At 37.4% G+C, this 15,426-nt stretch overlaps 2 protein-coding genes across 4 annotated transcripts in view; both read left to right on the forward strand.

Annotated features, from left to right (window-relative positions):
- Positions 1-55: 55 nt before the first annotated feature.
- On the forward strand, positions 56-8,556 carry LOC148598680 (uncharacterized). Of its 3 annotated transcripts, none has more exons than XM_088561909.1 (7): positions 56-126; positions 1,112-1,194; positions 1,903-2,074; positions 5,207-5,286; positions 6,861-6,938; positions 7,365-7,379; positions 8,410-8,556. In XM_088561909.1, exons 1-7 carry the CDS (start codon positions 71-73, stop codon positions 8,520-8,522), a joined length of 597 nt encoding a protein of 198 aa, XP_088418035.1. In that variant the 5' UTR covers positions 56-70; the 3' UTR covers positions 8,523-8,556. The 3 variants fall into 3 exon arrangements, with proteins under 3 accessions (XP_088418035.1, XP_088418037.1, XP_088418036.1); XM_088561911.1 differs by lacking the exon at positions 56-126 and adding an exon at positions 139-218; XM_088561910.1 differs by lacking the exon at positions 56-126 and adding an exon at positions 250-287.
- Positions 8,557-12,215: 3,659 nt separating this feature from the next.
- LOC148598681 (baculoviral IAP repeat-containing protein 7-A-like) overlaps positions 12,216-15,426 on the forward strand; it is a 47,520-nt gene continuing 44,309 nt past the window's right edge. Inside the window, exon 1 of the mRNA XM_088560004.1 lies at positions 12,216-12,236. The gene's annotated coding sequence lies outside the window, so the exon portion shown is untranslated. The remainder of the gene's footprint in view (positions 12,237-15,426) is intronic.

The raw sequence follows: 15,426 nt of genomic DNA on the forward strand, positions 1-15,426 counted from the left end.
CAATAAATGTTGTTAATATAAACATATGTTTTACATAATATTTTTTTCCGTTCGAAGTAATTAAGCAACAATGAAGATAAATGTATGCGATATTAGGTTGACATATGTTTCATATCACATTCACGGGTAAGAATATGATTTGCTTATTACCATTTACTTCTTACAGTAAAAATATATTAGGAAGTTTCCTACTTGAAGTCTTACAAGTTAATTTAAAAGGTAAGCATCACCCGTTGTCGTAATAATATTATGTAGACAGAGTCCATGCCAAACTCATACTGTATATGGTGAGTAGCGGTATTGTTACATAATTATTTCCGAAGTAAAACATTGTAAGATAAGGTAAGTAGCGGTATTGTTACATAATCATTTCCGAACTCAAACATTGTAAGATGAGTAACTGTATTGTCACAGAATCGATGCCAAACTCAATTTGTCTAAGGGGGATGGTATATCATAGAGAAGCAGAATTTCTATGTTAGTGGTCCTTTAAGTTCTTAATGTCGTGAAGAAAGCTTCTATCATTCTGTTTGAATGTGTTATTCAGAGTACATTACCTTTGATGGGTATTCTTGCACCTTTTGCTCGTAAATACCCCAATAAAACCTCGAATATTTTAAACACAATAGTTCAATTCCATTGCATATGTAGTTGATGTTCTAATATGTAATTTTAATATGGATGATTTCATGTTTACATACAAATAAATATATTTGAATTAGTTATTTTGTTTTGTTTTTTTTTAAATTTCATTGGCATCAAATAATTGAAGGTTTTTGGTTATATTGATATGTGCGTTTTGATTGTATTACAATATTTACAAAATTTTACGATAAGAAATACTCCCAGTCTTTGGGTAAAATAGTATTGCCATATCGTTTGTAGCACAAGTTAGGCATGAATAAAGTTAGAACTAGTATGCAACAAATATTATCAACTAATTATGTCAGAAGAACTATCTTCGTATCTAAGTTATAAGCTTAGTGATTTTAATTTTTGTGATTATTCAGACATAAATATACTTTATATATTTATTTAGTACAGATTTGGTAATGACCCCATGTCATTAAATTACTGATTATTGAATCCATATGATTGTTTTAATTAACAGGTGCTTTGGAAAGAAGATTAGGATGACTGCGACATTGTGTTTATCGGTGGTGTTGATTGCCGTGTTGATGTTTACAGGATATTGTAAGTTCAAACATTTATGTAGATGCTGTGGTGTAAACAGTAATAATCAATGCAGATGCGCATTAACTGTCAACTTGATCAGGTTTCATTAAATCAGGTTCTTATTGAAGTGTGACAGCAAAGGTTGATTTGTTGTGACATGCATCATTAATTTGATCCTCTATCCTACATAATAACACTTAGATGAACTGTCCCGTACTACCAGACATCGTGTACTAAGTTACAGCCCTAGATTAATCCTACGAGGAGGAATGACCCGGCCAGCGAAAGCTATATTTTTATATAGCCTAGCTGGCCGAGTGGTCGAGGGCGCTTGACTTAGTGCAGGCGGTGTTGCCATAGATGTCACAGCGGTACGAGTTCGAGTCCCGCGGAGGGAACGACCAAATATTAGCTTCGCAAATTTGACAGTTCTAACATCGTTGGGAATTTTTCAGACCCTTCTATATATATATTTGAGGTTTTGATAAGTAAGACTAAAATTATCCTAAAATACTGAGATTATCAATAAGATTATCATTTATTAATTCTTAAAAAAAACGCCCATTACTATGTTCATATATATTTCACACTACTAATTTGAAGGAGACAAACTTTCATTTCACTGGTGTTTCACGGACTTAAACGAGTATGGGAAATACTCAGAACAATTTTGTTTTATGTATTTATCAACTTATTTGTGTCAAGAATTTATTCATTTTTTTTAAGGTCGAGGTTTATGCACGTTTCCTACAAATGCAGTGAACAAAAAATTCACAATGTATTTTGTGTCCGAGTTGCCGTATGGCGAAGTTATATTTGAGGAGAATACTATGAAGGCATCATTTGCTGGTAATATGACTTGTGAGAAGAAAGTTGGGCGTAATTATATCACATCAGAGTATGTTTTAATTCGTTTTTTAAGTATTCATTTTTTGTTGCATATGGTGAGGGTTTTACAAGATGTAAGGGGTGGGAATGATATTGTTAATAGCTCTTCAATGGAGTTGACTCCACACAAACCTTATGCCCTAATACCAATTCCCCTTATTCAATTGCCCAATTCAGGCTCCCTTATTGCTCAATTACAAATACCCCATTTCTCCAAATATCATTTTATACATGCTGATGCTACAGGAGGCTAAATTGCCCGACCCTACCCACCTCTCCCTTTTTCCAGTGGCAATCAAAATTATCCTTGTGTCCAATCCCTTTTTTTCATTTCATCATCATTTCATGGTCATTTTATCATCCATTTCATGTTCATCGTCTGAAAATAGCTGAAATATTGATATGTAGAATGAAGATTAAACAGAATGATATTTTGATTTTGTTTGCATAATTATAAGACAGTTTTGAGCAATCACGAAATGTAGTTATTTTTCAGTCTTTATTGCTAAGTACATCACTTATTCCACATTAGAAAAATGCTACAAAACTTATGAGGATGGATTCATTACACTTATTTGCACTTACTTAATGCGGAGAGTAAATTAAAACAAACTAGGATAAGCGCCATCAAGTTTACAAACAAATAATTGTATAAAATGTGTGTTTTACTTAGCAAATTGTATACTACAGTTCAATGAACATACAGATAGACGTTTTCATTACACTGTACACGTTAAACCTTGTTTAAATCCATTCTTTTTTTGTATCATGTTTTTCTTTTTGGAATCCCAAAATAAAATCTAATATCAGACATACAACCTGTACTTTTCTTTCGCAATACCCTGATAAGCTAACCAAGTGGATTAACATAATTAACAATTTATAAACAATCTCTGGGTGAAAGATTAAAAGTTTTATATTAAAAAAATGACCGCCACGGCTTTTTATTTAGAACAACCGTTAACGGTGAATGTTTGTTTGTTTGTTTGTTGGGGTTTAACGTCCGAGCAGCAATATTTCAGCTATATTCAGACAATGAACATGAAATGAAAAAAAAAGGATGGGTCACAAGGATAATAGGGTCGACAAATCTTGATTGCCACTGGAAAAAGCGGGGATGGGTAAGGTAGGGCAATTCAGCCTCCTGTGGCGGAGTGCAAAGGTTCCTACTCCTATCGAATACCACAGCAGGGTTCTTTAACGTGCGAGGATCGTGGCATCTTTCCCAACACGGTGCACCACCATGGTTTGCGGTCAGGTTTTCCGTATTATAGCCTGACAACCCCAGCATGTAACACGCCAGGGGTACCCCATTCCACCACATGGGGCACACATCCCAGTTGCTCTGTGGGCAGAGCGCCTAGCCCCCGGCTAGGTTTCTGAGCACTATTTAGTCGCCTTATACGACAAGCTTAGCGCTGCTGCAAGCCTATTCTTTTAACACCCGGACCTGCACGGGGCGTTTACGGTGAAAGTGGTGATTTATATGTTTACGGTGAAAGTGGTGATTCATAACAAACATGCCACTGTCTTCACAGTGAACAAATTATCTTAACTGAATGAGCCTATCAGATGATGTGTCAATTCGGGTTTTTAAACGAGGCAGGTGTTTCCAGAAAAGCAGAGGGCGATTACCTTACCGGTACTCCTATTCCATGCTCCCAGTTTTTAATGGAGTCCGAGTGGCTCAATTTCTTTTGTTACTTTGTATGTATCAATGTTTCATTTTGGATAATTTATGTTTTGTTGTGTTTGTCCGTTTTCCATGTCTGATCTTTGTCTCTGGGTTACTTTCTTTTGATTTCCAATAGAATCCTGGTTCCTTTGATTACTCGTCAACAAGTTTTATATGGTAATGGGTACAACCTGTTTCAAGTATAAAAATACCACTACTAAAATCTGTTAATTTTCATTTAAGAAAGCAATATTTTTTTCTTATTTCGGCTTTGCTTTGTACGATTTTTACATAATTAATAATGCATGATATTTCACTATGAAGGTATTATTTGCTATTAAAATTATTTTTTGTACCTTTTATATTAATTTGCTTGTAATGCTGAAGTCAGTAAACTTACCCTGCAAAAAATGTCAGAGGGTAAGTTTCCTTTTTTGTCGGAAGGTTCAGCGAGGAAATAACAATGATTAATGGTTATTTTGTAATTGCTTCATGAAAACAATTGCTTCCACCAATGATGCACGTGGCAACTTTGAATAAATCGTACCAAAAATCCGTTAATCTACCACAAAAAAAGTCGATTAATCCTGGTGTTTTCTTTTAAAAGTTATATTAACGAAACCAAAACATACTTTCAAAAGAATGTAATCCAGGGACGAAGACCAGACATGGAAAACATATATGTTTTATCAAAACATGTAGTCTGTCAAACAGTAGAACACCAAAATTGTCGATAATAGTAGTCTGATATATTGTTGAATGAAGTAAAGTGTGTGACGAAGGGTACTAACACAACTACCTAAATAATAAGATCTAGGCAGTAGTCAAAAGAATAGGCCTCTAATAGCGCTCTACCCAAAGAGGAACTTGGTTGTGTGCCCCAGGTGGTGAGATGGGGTACCCCTGGCATGTTACATGTTGGGGTGGTCAGGCTATAATACAGAAACCCTGACTGCAAACCATAGCGGTGCACCGTGTTGAGAAAGATGCCACGTTCGCAAAAAAAATTATGTGGTATTCGATAGGAGTGGGAACCTTTGTGCTCCGCCACAGGAGGCTAAATTGCGCGACCTTACCATCTCTCCATTGTGTTACATCCAATTTTTCTCATTTCATCATCATCTTTTCATGCCCATTTATTGCATCATCCATTTCTAGTTATTCGCTGAAATATTGCTGCGAGGGGAATTAAACCCCAATAATCAATCACAATCAATCAAACGAAAAGTCAAAAGGATGATCTATAAAACAAATGGCAAAATTTCAGTAAACACGAAAATGGGAAAACACCGCTAAAGTCTTGAGTTGTCACAGGCATTTCAAAATGAAAGCTTAAGGTAAAACCAGGTTTTAAAGCGCGTTAAACCTTTCGCTATCATTACTGTTCACTGGCTTAGGTATTGTTTTATGGCAATAAAGGTGTAATTTTATTTCAAATTAATATTTTTAATTGTTTAACCTTTTCAGCATGTATCGGGGTCAGAGAGTGAACCGATGCATTACTTTGAATGAGGTAACTCCAGATATATTTACATGGATATATCGACGTAAGTGTGCCATTTCTTTGGAAATAACTGTGGTTAATGAGAAACGATTTGTACATATTTAGATTGTAGCAGTCAGCCGCAATTCAACCTCGACTAGAAATTTGTTTGGTACCAAACGATGTTTATAGATTTCATAATAAGTGTCACAAAATATTAACTCAGATTATTTAGTTTCAACATCATAACAAACGAGCCTTGTCGAGTTTATTAGGACGCTGAAATTGTATAAAGCAAATGTACACTATTTTATCACTATCATTGTTAAATCTTAGACATGTTTGTTTATAAGAACAGAAAGCTAATCTTCCAAATGCAAAGATCTTCATTCTGTACTAGCCTGTAAACTCAATTTTACCAAATATATTGATGTGTGTGTTTTAAAGCATACCATACCTGAAATTTCTGATTTATTTTTTATTTCGGGTAAACAAGCACATGAATTGACAAACTTGATTTTTGGGATAATTTAGCTTTAATGTTGATATTTTACAAGATTGCATATTACCAGTCTCGTGAAATGTCGATGCAAATAATTAATCAGCTAGTCGGTATAAATTCTTTATGAAGTGCCAAAGCAGTGTTTAAATGACCATCTTTGTAATCAAATTGGGGGTCACCGACATTTTCTTGTCATGTTTAAATAACCTACGAATAACCTTTCAATTGCATCTTATATCAATTTTTCCCTTATTAAACCCCCTTAGAAAGAAACCTTACAAATAAAATTTTCTCCATATGAAACACTATTTGAATTTTAAAATGTATATTTCTATATACCATTTCGGCCCGTGCAGGTCCGGGTGTTAAAAGAATAGGCCTGCCGCAGCGCTAAGCTTGTCGTAAAAGGCGACTACATAGTGCTCAGAAACCTAGCCGGGGGCTAGGCGCTCTGCCCACAGAGCAACTGGGATGTGTGCCCCAGGTGGTGGAATGGGGTACCCCTGGCGTGTTACATGCTGGGGTTGTCAGGCTATAATACGGAAAACCTGACCGCAAACCATAGTGGTGCACCGTGTTGGGAAAAATGCCGCGTTCCTCGCACGTTAAAGAACCCTGCTGTGGTATTCGATAGGAGTAGGAACCTTTGCGCTCCGCCACATGAGGCTAAATTGCCCGACCTTACCCACTTCCCCTTGATCCAGTGGCAATCAAAATTTGTCGACCCTATTATCCTTGTGACCCATCCTTTTTTTTTTCATTTCATGTTCATTTTATTATCCATTTCATGTTCATTGTCTGAATATAGCTGAAATATTGCTGCTCGGACGTTAAACCCCAACAAACAAACATCTATATACCATTTCGTGACGTGAACGAGCACGATGCTCCGTAAAAGATATGATCAGCCTTAGATAAATGTATGATACTTAGCATAAGTTTCGATCACAGTCAGACGATTTGATAAAGTATATTATGTATGTTGAAGCTTAATATAGTGTGCTTCTGTAAGTTTTAGATTCTAAGAGTAGTCTAAAATATAATAGATGCAAAGGTTTAGACATAAATACAATGGAGCTTTGACATAAGTTTAGTGAAAATTAATAAATGTACACAAAGCAAAACTCGTTTTTCAGGACATTCCCTTATCGATTTAAATGGTACGATAGACATTGAACGAGAATGCGTCGGTGAATCTTATGTTGTCTTAAGAGGTAAATCTTTATACTTGCAATAAACGGACTAATAGCTAATGTCGAAAATTAAAGTTACGGTGACAGTAAAACACAAGAGGTTAATGTATTGTTGAAATTAGTATATTGGGGTTTTGGAATAGTAATAACGCAAATGGGGGAATGAGCAGTAAACCAAGGGCAACGAGGAAAGGTAGACGAGTTACACAATATGAAAAAAAATACTGCCAATCTTAAATACACACAAACTGGAAAAAGTATAATCTTGTGAAATAAATTTTATTAAAAGAGGTAGCATCCCTAAAGTGCTTCCTATTATATTGATACCAATGTCAATTTATAATGTTCTGTTTAGGAATTTTAATTTAATTTACGGATTATAAGCAACAGAAGTTATAAAATGATTTGTTTTAAGGTACCTATTAATTAATATTTTCTTTTTTATAGCGAATAACGCCACAGGTAATATATATATATGAAAAATTCCCAACGATGTTAGAACTGTCAAATTTGCGCAAAATTTTGGTCGTTCCCTCCGCAGGACTCGAACTTGTACCGCTGCGAGATCTATGGCAACACCGCCAGCACAAAGTCCACCGCCCTAGATCACTCGGTCAGTTAGGCTATATAAAAATGACCAGGCCAGCGAAAGCTATATTTTTATATAGCCTAGCTGGCCGAGTGGTCTAGGGCACTGAACTTTGTGCAGGCGGTGTTGCCATATATGTCACAGCGGTACGAGTTCGAGTCCCACGGAGGGAACGACCAAAAATTTGTATCGCAAATGTAACAGTCTAATATATATATATATATATATCTATACATAAACGTCTCAGAATGCAACGTCTTTATTCGCTAACATCGCCTGCACAAAGTCCAGCGCCCTAGACCACCCGGCCAGATAGGCTATATTAAATATAGCATTCGCTGGCCCGGTGCTTCCTCCGCTAAGGATTAGTCTAGGGCTCTTACTTACTACACGATGTATGGTACTACGGGACAGTTCATCTAGGTGTTATTACATGTATGTAGGATTGAGGATCAATTTAACGATAAATGTCACAACAAATCAATATTTTACAACGTCTCAAAATGTGACGACTATTCGCTACACTGCTTCATTGGATCAAATTGATACAGGGAAGATAATGTAAGTATAGAATGGTCTGAAAAATTCCCAACGATGTTAGAACTGTCAAATTTGCAAAATAAATTTTTGGTCGTTCCCTCTGCGGGAATCGATCTCGTACCGCTGTGACATCTATTTATTTATTTGTCAGCACTAAACTTAACTAACAGTCATTATAATATATTTCCTATTGTTTGTAAATCATTTGTTATACTTTTCTTCCATACAAATTTCATTTTATTTTGTTTAAATATGGTTTGTTCTTTCTTGTAAGCGGTTTGCTACATGTGTTTTCATTTCACCAATCAACAATAGCCATACAAACACCTCTCAAGATAATGAATGATAGTATATTTATAACAGAACCAGCACATCCTGCAACCTGCTTCCCATTGGAATGTCGGTACAAAAAGCGATACAACTGTAGTAGCTTGGGACCAATCAGCGGAAAGCAATGTTCAAAGACAGGACAATGAGCGATGGTCTATAATTGTTTGAATTAAATGATTCAATATATCCTAGTTTTCCTGTCCTCTTTTGTTAACCCCTGACTTGACTTGAACAACAACACGTCAAATATCAATTATTATTATCCCCGTTCAGAGTAGGCCTGCAGCAGCGCTAAGCTTGTCGTAAAAGGAGACTAAATAGTGCTCAGAAACCTAGCCGGGGGGCCCCGTGCAGGTCCGGGTGTTAAAAGAATAGGCCTGCAGCAGCGCTAAGCTTGTCGTAAAAGGCGACTACATAGTGCTCAGAAACCTAGCCGGGGGCTAGGCGCTCTGCCCACAGAGCAACTGGGATGTGTGCCCCAGATGGTGGAATGGGGTACCCCTGGCGTGTTACATGCTGGGGTTGTCAGGCTATAATACGGAAAACCTGACCGCAAACCATAGTGGTGCACCGTGTTGGGAAAAATGCCGCGTTCCTCGCACGTTAAAGAACCCTGCTGTGGTATTCGATAGGAGTAGGAACCTTTGCGCTCCGCAACAGGAGGCTAAATTGCCCGACTTTACCCATCCACCTTTTTCTAGTGGCAATCAAAATTTGTCGACCCTATTATCCTTGTGACCCATCCTTTTTTTTTATCATTTCATGTTCATTTTATCATCCATTTCATGTACATTGTCTGAATATAGCTGAAATATTGCTGCTCGGACGTTAAACCCCAACAAACAAACAAACAAACCTAGCCGGGGGCTAGGCGCTCTGCCCACAGAGCAACTGGGATGTGTGCCCTAGGTGGTGGAATGGGGTACCCCTGGCATGTTACATGCTGGGGTTGTCAGGCTATAATACGGAAAACCTGACCGCAAACCATAGTGGTGCACCATGTTGGGAAAGATAACACGTTCCTCGCACGTTAAAGAACCCTGCTGTGGTATTCGATAGGAGAAGGAACCTTTGCGCTCCGCCACAGGAGGCTAAATTGCCCTACCTTACCCATCCCCCTTTTTTCCAGTGGCAATCAAAATTTGTCGACCCTATTATCCTTGTGACCCATCCATTTCTTTTCTTCATGTCATGTTCATTGTCTGAATATAGCTGAAATATTGCTGCTCGGACGTTAACCCCAACAAACAAACAAACAAATCAATTTATATTACGAGATGAGAACGTCTTGTCTTTAGAACATAGCGTCTAAATACATCTCAATACAAACTATAGTCAAGGAGAACAATGATCAATAAACATGATTGATAAATAATCTAAATAATTCAAGAAGGTATGCCTAAGGTAAGAGAAACCACGCTTACAAATCAATGGAACGTGTGTATTCAACATTTTTCATCATTCTCTACAACGTGTCTCGGATTGTTGTCATATTAAGTTTCAAATGAAAACTTGATAGGCTTTGTTGAAATTAAATATGATACAAACTTATCACTGATCTCATGACTTATGTCCCTTCTCCTAGGTCAACCTCCTTAATTGCAAGTTTATTGTTTAATTGGATCATTATTTAATTTACCACCCTCCACCCTATAAGTGACAAAGACCGTTAAATGACTTGTTTACATTCCTCAGAATAAAACGATCGGTTATTGTTTGTTTGTTTCTTGGGGTTTAACGTCCGAGCAGCAATATTTCAGCTATATTCAGACGATGAACATGAAATTGTTGATAAAATGAACATGAACTGATGATGAAATGAATAAGGGATGGGACACAAGGACAATGGGGTCAACAAATTTTGATTGCCACTGGAAATTGGGCGAGGTGGGTAGTGTTGGACAATTTAGCCTCCTGTGGCGGAGCCCTACGGTTCCTACTCCAAGAGAATACCACAGTGGCATCTTTCCCAACACGGTGCACCACTATGGTTTGCGGTCAGGTTTTCCGTATTATAGCCTAACAACCACAGCATGTAACACCCCAGGGGTACCCCATTCCACCACCTGGGGCACACATCCCAGTTACTCAGCGCTAAGCTTGTCGTATAAGGCGACTAAATAAGCTCAGAAACATAGCCGGGGGCTAGGTGCTCTGCCCACAGAGCAACTGGGATGTGTGCCCCAGGTGGTGGAATGGGGTACCCCTGGCCTGTTGCATGCTGGGGTTGTCAGGCTATAATACGGAAAACCTGACCGCAAACCATAGTGGTGCACCGTGTTTGGAAAGATGTCACGTTCGTCGCACGTTAAAGAACCCTGCTATGGTTTTCGATAGGAGTAGGAACCTTTGCGCTCCGCCACAGGAGGCTAAATTACCCAACCTTACCCACCACCCCTTTTTTTCCAGTGGCAATCAAAATTTGTCGACCCTATTATCCTTGTGACCCATCCTTTTTTCTTCATTTCATGTTCATTTTATTATCCATTACATGTTCATCGTCTGAATATAGCTGAAATATTGCTGCTCGGACGTTAAACCCCAACAAACAAACAAACAGAAGTAAATGATATAGAACATGTGGAACATATAGATAGGAAATATAAAGGAATGAATACACAAATGTTATTTCATACTACATATGTTTTGCTTCAATTTGAATATTCTGCATGAAGATGAAGTAATACCACATGTCAAACAAACAGATGAACCTGCAAACAAAACTAAACCAGGAACACAAAAAAGGCAAAATTCGATGACTGACCAAATTGTGTAAAAATTGGATATCCTTGCTAAAAGTAAAACCAGGAGTGAATAAAGTTTGTACGGATGAGTTCTAAAAAGTGTTAAAGTTTTTGTTTTTATATATATATAATAAATGCTGAGCGCACTATCAATTCTTTCATTCAATATCCATTATAAATAAGGTAAAATGCTGAGTAAATTGCCTACAAGCTTGCATAAACAATTCAACAAAGATAATCATGAGAACCAAGATTCTAGCGGAAATTAAAAGAATGTAATCCAGGTAAAAAACACCGAACATAGAAAACAGACAATCACAGCAAAAAATATGAAGTAACTAAAATATTACATACAAAGTAACAAAAGTAAATGAGCTCGGACTCCACAAAAAAACTGGAAGCATGGACCAAGTACACTGATAGGTTAAGCGTCCTTTGCTTTTCTAGAAAACTACCACCGAGTTGCTTATAAAAATTCAAATCCGGGAAAGACGAAAAAGGAAAGGAAAACTATTTTTATGACACCCGGACCTGCACGGGGTCAAAATTATTCCAAAGAAAACAAAATATGTTTGAATTGTAATATGGTATAAATAAATTTGATTTATTTGATGTGGAAAATTTGTATAAAAATCTGTATTCGTGTTATTTTGGTTATTTCATGTTTTTTCTTCTTTTTTTCTTCTTTCTTTTGGTGGGTGTGTCTGTTTTCTGTGTCTAGTCCATCCTTAGGATGGGTTCTTTTGATTATCGCTTGAATCCTGGTTCCCTTGATAGTTCTATCTTCATATCCGTTCCACGACCAAGTTGCCATTGACTATCCCTATAATGATAATTCTTTTATTTTTTTTATATTTTGGTTATTGATATATTGTAGATTGAAACAAAAAAAAAAGCATCAATTTTCCCAGGATTTGCAAAAGCAAACATTTATTTGAGCATGAGCATCTTCTAAGGCTTGCATCTAAATTTTTCATAATTTTAAATAGATACCCTAGAAGATTAACATAGAATGCATGACTAAACAATGTACTCTTAAATTTAAAATGCTATTTTTAATAAGGGGTTTTCATGTCACCAAAAATAGAATTAGAGGATGGGTTCTTAGGATAGAAGGTACGTTGTTTTGTATTTTTTTCTTATCGTTTCCATTTTGAATACCTAAATGTTTGTTTGTTTGTTGGGGTTTAACGTCCGAGCAGCAATATTTCAGCTATATTCAGACGATGAACATGAAATTGATGATAAAATGAACATGAAACGATGATGGAATGATAAAGGGATGGGACATAAGGACAATAGGGTCGACAAATTTTGATTGCCACTGGAAATGGGGAGAGGTGGGTAGGGTCGGGCAATTTATCCTCCTGTGGCGGAGCCCTATGGTTCCTACTCCGGGAGAATACCACAGTAGGGTTCTTTAACGTGTGAGGAACGTGGCATTTTTCCCAACACAATGCACCACTATGGTTGACAGTCAGGTTTTCCGTATTATAGCCTGACAACCCCAGCATGTAACACGCCAGGGGTACCCCATTCCACCACCTGGGGCACACATCCCAGTTGCTCTGTAGACAGAGCGCTCTAGCCCCTGGCTAGGGCTTTCTGAGCACTATTTAGTCGCCTTTTACGACAAGGTTAGCGCTGCTGCAGGCCTATTCTTTTAACACCCGGACCTGCACGGGGCAAAAATACGTATTTAGTATTAACAAGTGTGCAATACAAATTAATAAAAATGGAAAGACATCCTTGTTTACTTGATACTGTACCTTATGTAGGTCATGATACTGCGCAGTAAACATCGCTTAAACTTTTATTGATACAAACAAGACTATATAAGACAATTTGCATTTTGAAAGGATAACTGTTAAACATCAGGAAAAAAAATAGGTCTTTCCTTTATCTGTTGGAGAATATCTTTATTGAAAGTAAATGTAAACACATTACAAACACATTCCCAAACCAGTTGCCATTATCATGCATCACATATTTTGTATGTCCATGAACTTTCAATACACATACCTGTAGATAGATGAATACAATATTAGTTTAAAAACTCAACTGTTTTACAAAGCGTCGTCTCTATTATACTTCTGTTGTATTGATTGTTTTAGCTACCTGATGAATGTGTCGTTCATAGTATTATATTCTTGTTTTGTAATGTTCATATAATAAGTCAGAGAGAAACAACGTAGAATAGTTTCAACCCCCCCCCCCACACACACACAGTGAGTGGGAGAGAGAGAGAGATACCACGGCATATTTTACATTGTATGTATTTTGCAATACAGCATATGTTTTTGTGTATAAATACTTGTATTTACCATAGATCACAGACTGTGAGCCCCGTCCAGGTCCGGGTGTTAAAAGAATAAGCCTGCAGCAGCGCCAAGCTTGTCGTATAAGGCGACTAAATAGTGCTCAGAAAACCCTAGCCAGGGGCTAGGCGCTCTACCCACAGAGCAACTGGGATGTGTGCCCCAGGTGGTGGAATGGGGTACCCCTGGCGTGTTACATGCTAGGGTTCACAGGCTATAATACGGAAAATCTGACCGCAAACCATAGTGGCGCACCGTGTTTGGAATGATGCCACGTTCCCCGCACGTTTAAAAACCCTACTGTGGTATTTTCCCGGATTATAAACCATAGGGCTCCGCCACAGGAGGCTTAATTGCCCGACCCTACCCGCCTCTCCCTACTTCCAGTGGCAATCAAAACTTCGCGACCCCATTGTCCTTGTGTTCCATCCCTTTTTCATTTCATCATTTAAATGTTCATTTTATCATCAATTGCATGTTCATCGTCTGAATATAGCTGAAATATTGCTGCTCGGACGTTAAAACCCCAACAAACAAAAACAAACATCAACTATCAAGATGGGTTTCAATGTAAACAGTTAACTAAGGGCGTGAAATATGGTGTATACATCTCATTAAATTAAATTGTAGTAAGTATATCAAATAATACAGGGATCACAGAAGTAAATGGCAGCAGCGCTAAGCTTGTCGTAAAAGGCGACTAAATAGTGCTCAGAAACATAGCCGGGGGCTAGGCGCTCTGCCCACAGAGCAACTGGGATGTGTGCCCCAGGTGGTGGAATGGGGTACCCCTGGCGTGTTACATGCTATAATACGGAAAACCTGACCGCAAACCATAGTGGTGCACCGTGTTGGGAAAGATGCTACGTTCCTCGCACGTTAAAGAACCCTGCTGTGGTATTCGATAGGAGTAGTAACCTTTGCGCTCCCCCACAGGAGGCTAAATTGCCCGACCTTACCCATCCCCCGTTTTTCTAGTGGCAATCAAAATTTGTCGACCCTGTTATCCTTGTGACCCATCCTTTTTCTTATCATTTCATGTTCATTTTATCATTCATTTCATGTTCATTGTCTGAATATAGCTGAAATATTGCTGCTCGGACGTTAAACCCCAACAAACAAACAAACAAACATGTTCATCGTCTGAATATAGCTGAAATATTGCTGCTCGGACGTTAAACCCCAAGAAACAAACAAACAAACAGAAGTAAATGATATAGAACATGTGGAACATATAGATAGGAAATATAAAGGAATGAATACACAAATGTTATTTCATACTACATATGTTTTGCTTCAATTTGAATATTCTGCATGAAGATGAAGTAATACCACATGTCGAACAAACAGATGAACCTGCAGACAAAACTAAACCAGGAACACAAAAAAGGCAAAATTCGATGACTGATCAAAATGTGTAAAAATTGGATATCCTTGCTAAAAGTAAAACCAGGAGTGAATAAAGTTTGTACGGATGAGTTCTAAAAAGTGTTAAAGTTTTTGTTTATATATATATATATATAATAAATGCTGAGCGCACTATCAATTATTTCATTCAATATCCATTATAAATAAGGTAAAATGCTGAGTAAATTGCCTACAAGCTTGCATAAACAATTCAACAAAGATAATCATGAGAACCAAGATTCTAGCGGAAATTAAAAGAATGTAATCCAGGTAAAAAACACCAAACATAGAAAACAGACAATCACAGCAAAGAATATGAAGTAACTAAAATATTACATACAAAGTAACAAAAGTAAATGAGCTCGGACTCCACAAAAAAACTGGAAGCATGGACCAGGTACACTGGTAGGTTAAGCGTCCTTTGCTTTCCTAGAAAACAACCACCGAGTTGCTAATAAAAATTCAAATCCGGGAAAGACGAAAAAGGAAAGGAAAACTATTTTTATGACACCCGGACCTGCACGGGGTCAAAATTATTCCAAAGAAAACAAAATATGTTTGAATTGTAATATGGTATAAAT

Source organism: Perna viridis, chromosome 14 (genome assembly GCF_037379345.1).
Source record: "Perna viridis isolate PV_CMFRI_1.1 ecotype Kerala chromosome 14, ASM3737934v1, whole genome shotgun sequence".
Classification (NCBI taxonomy): Eukaryota; Metazoa; Mollusca; class Bivalvia; order Mytilida; family Mytilidae; genus Perna; species Perna viridis.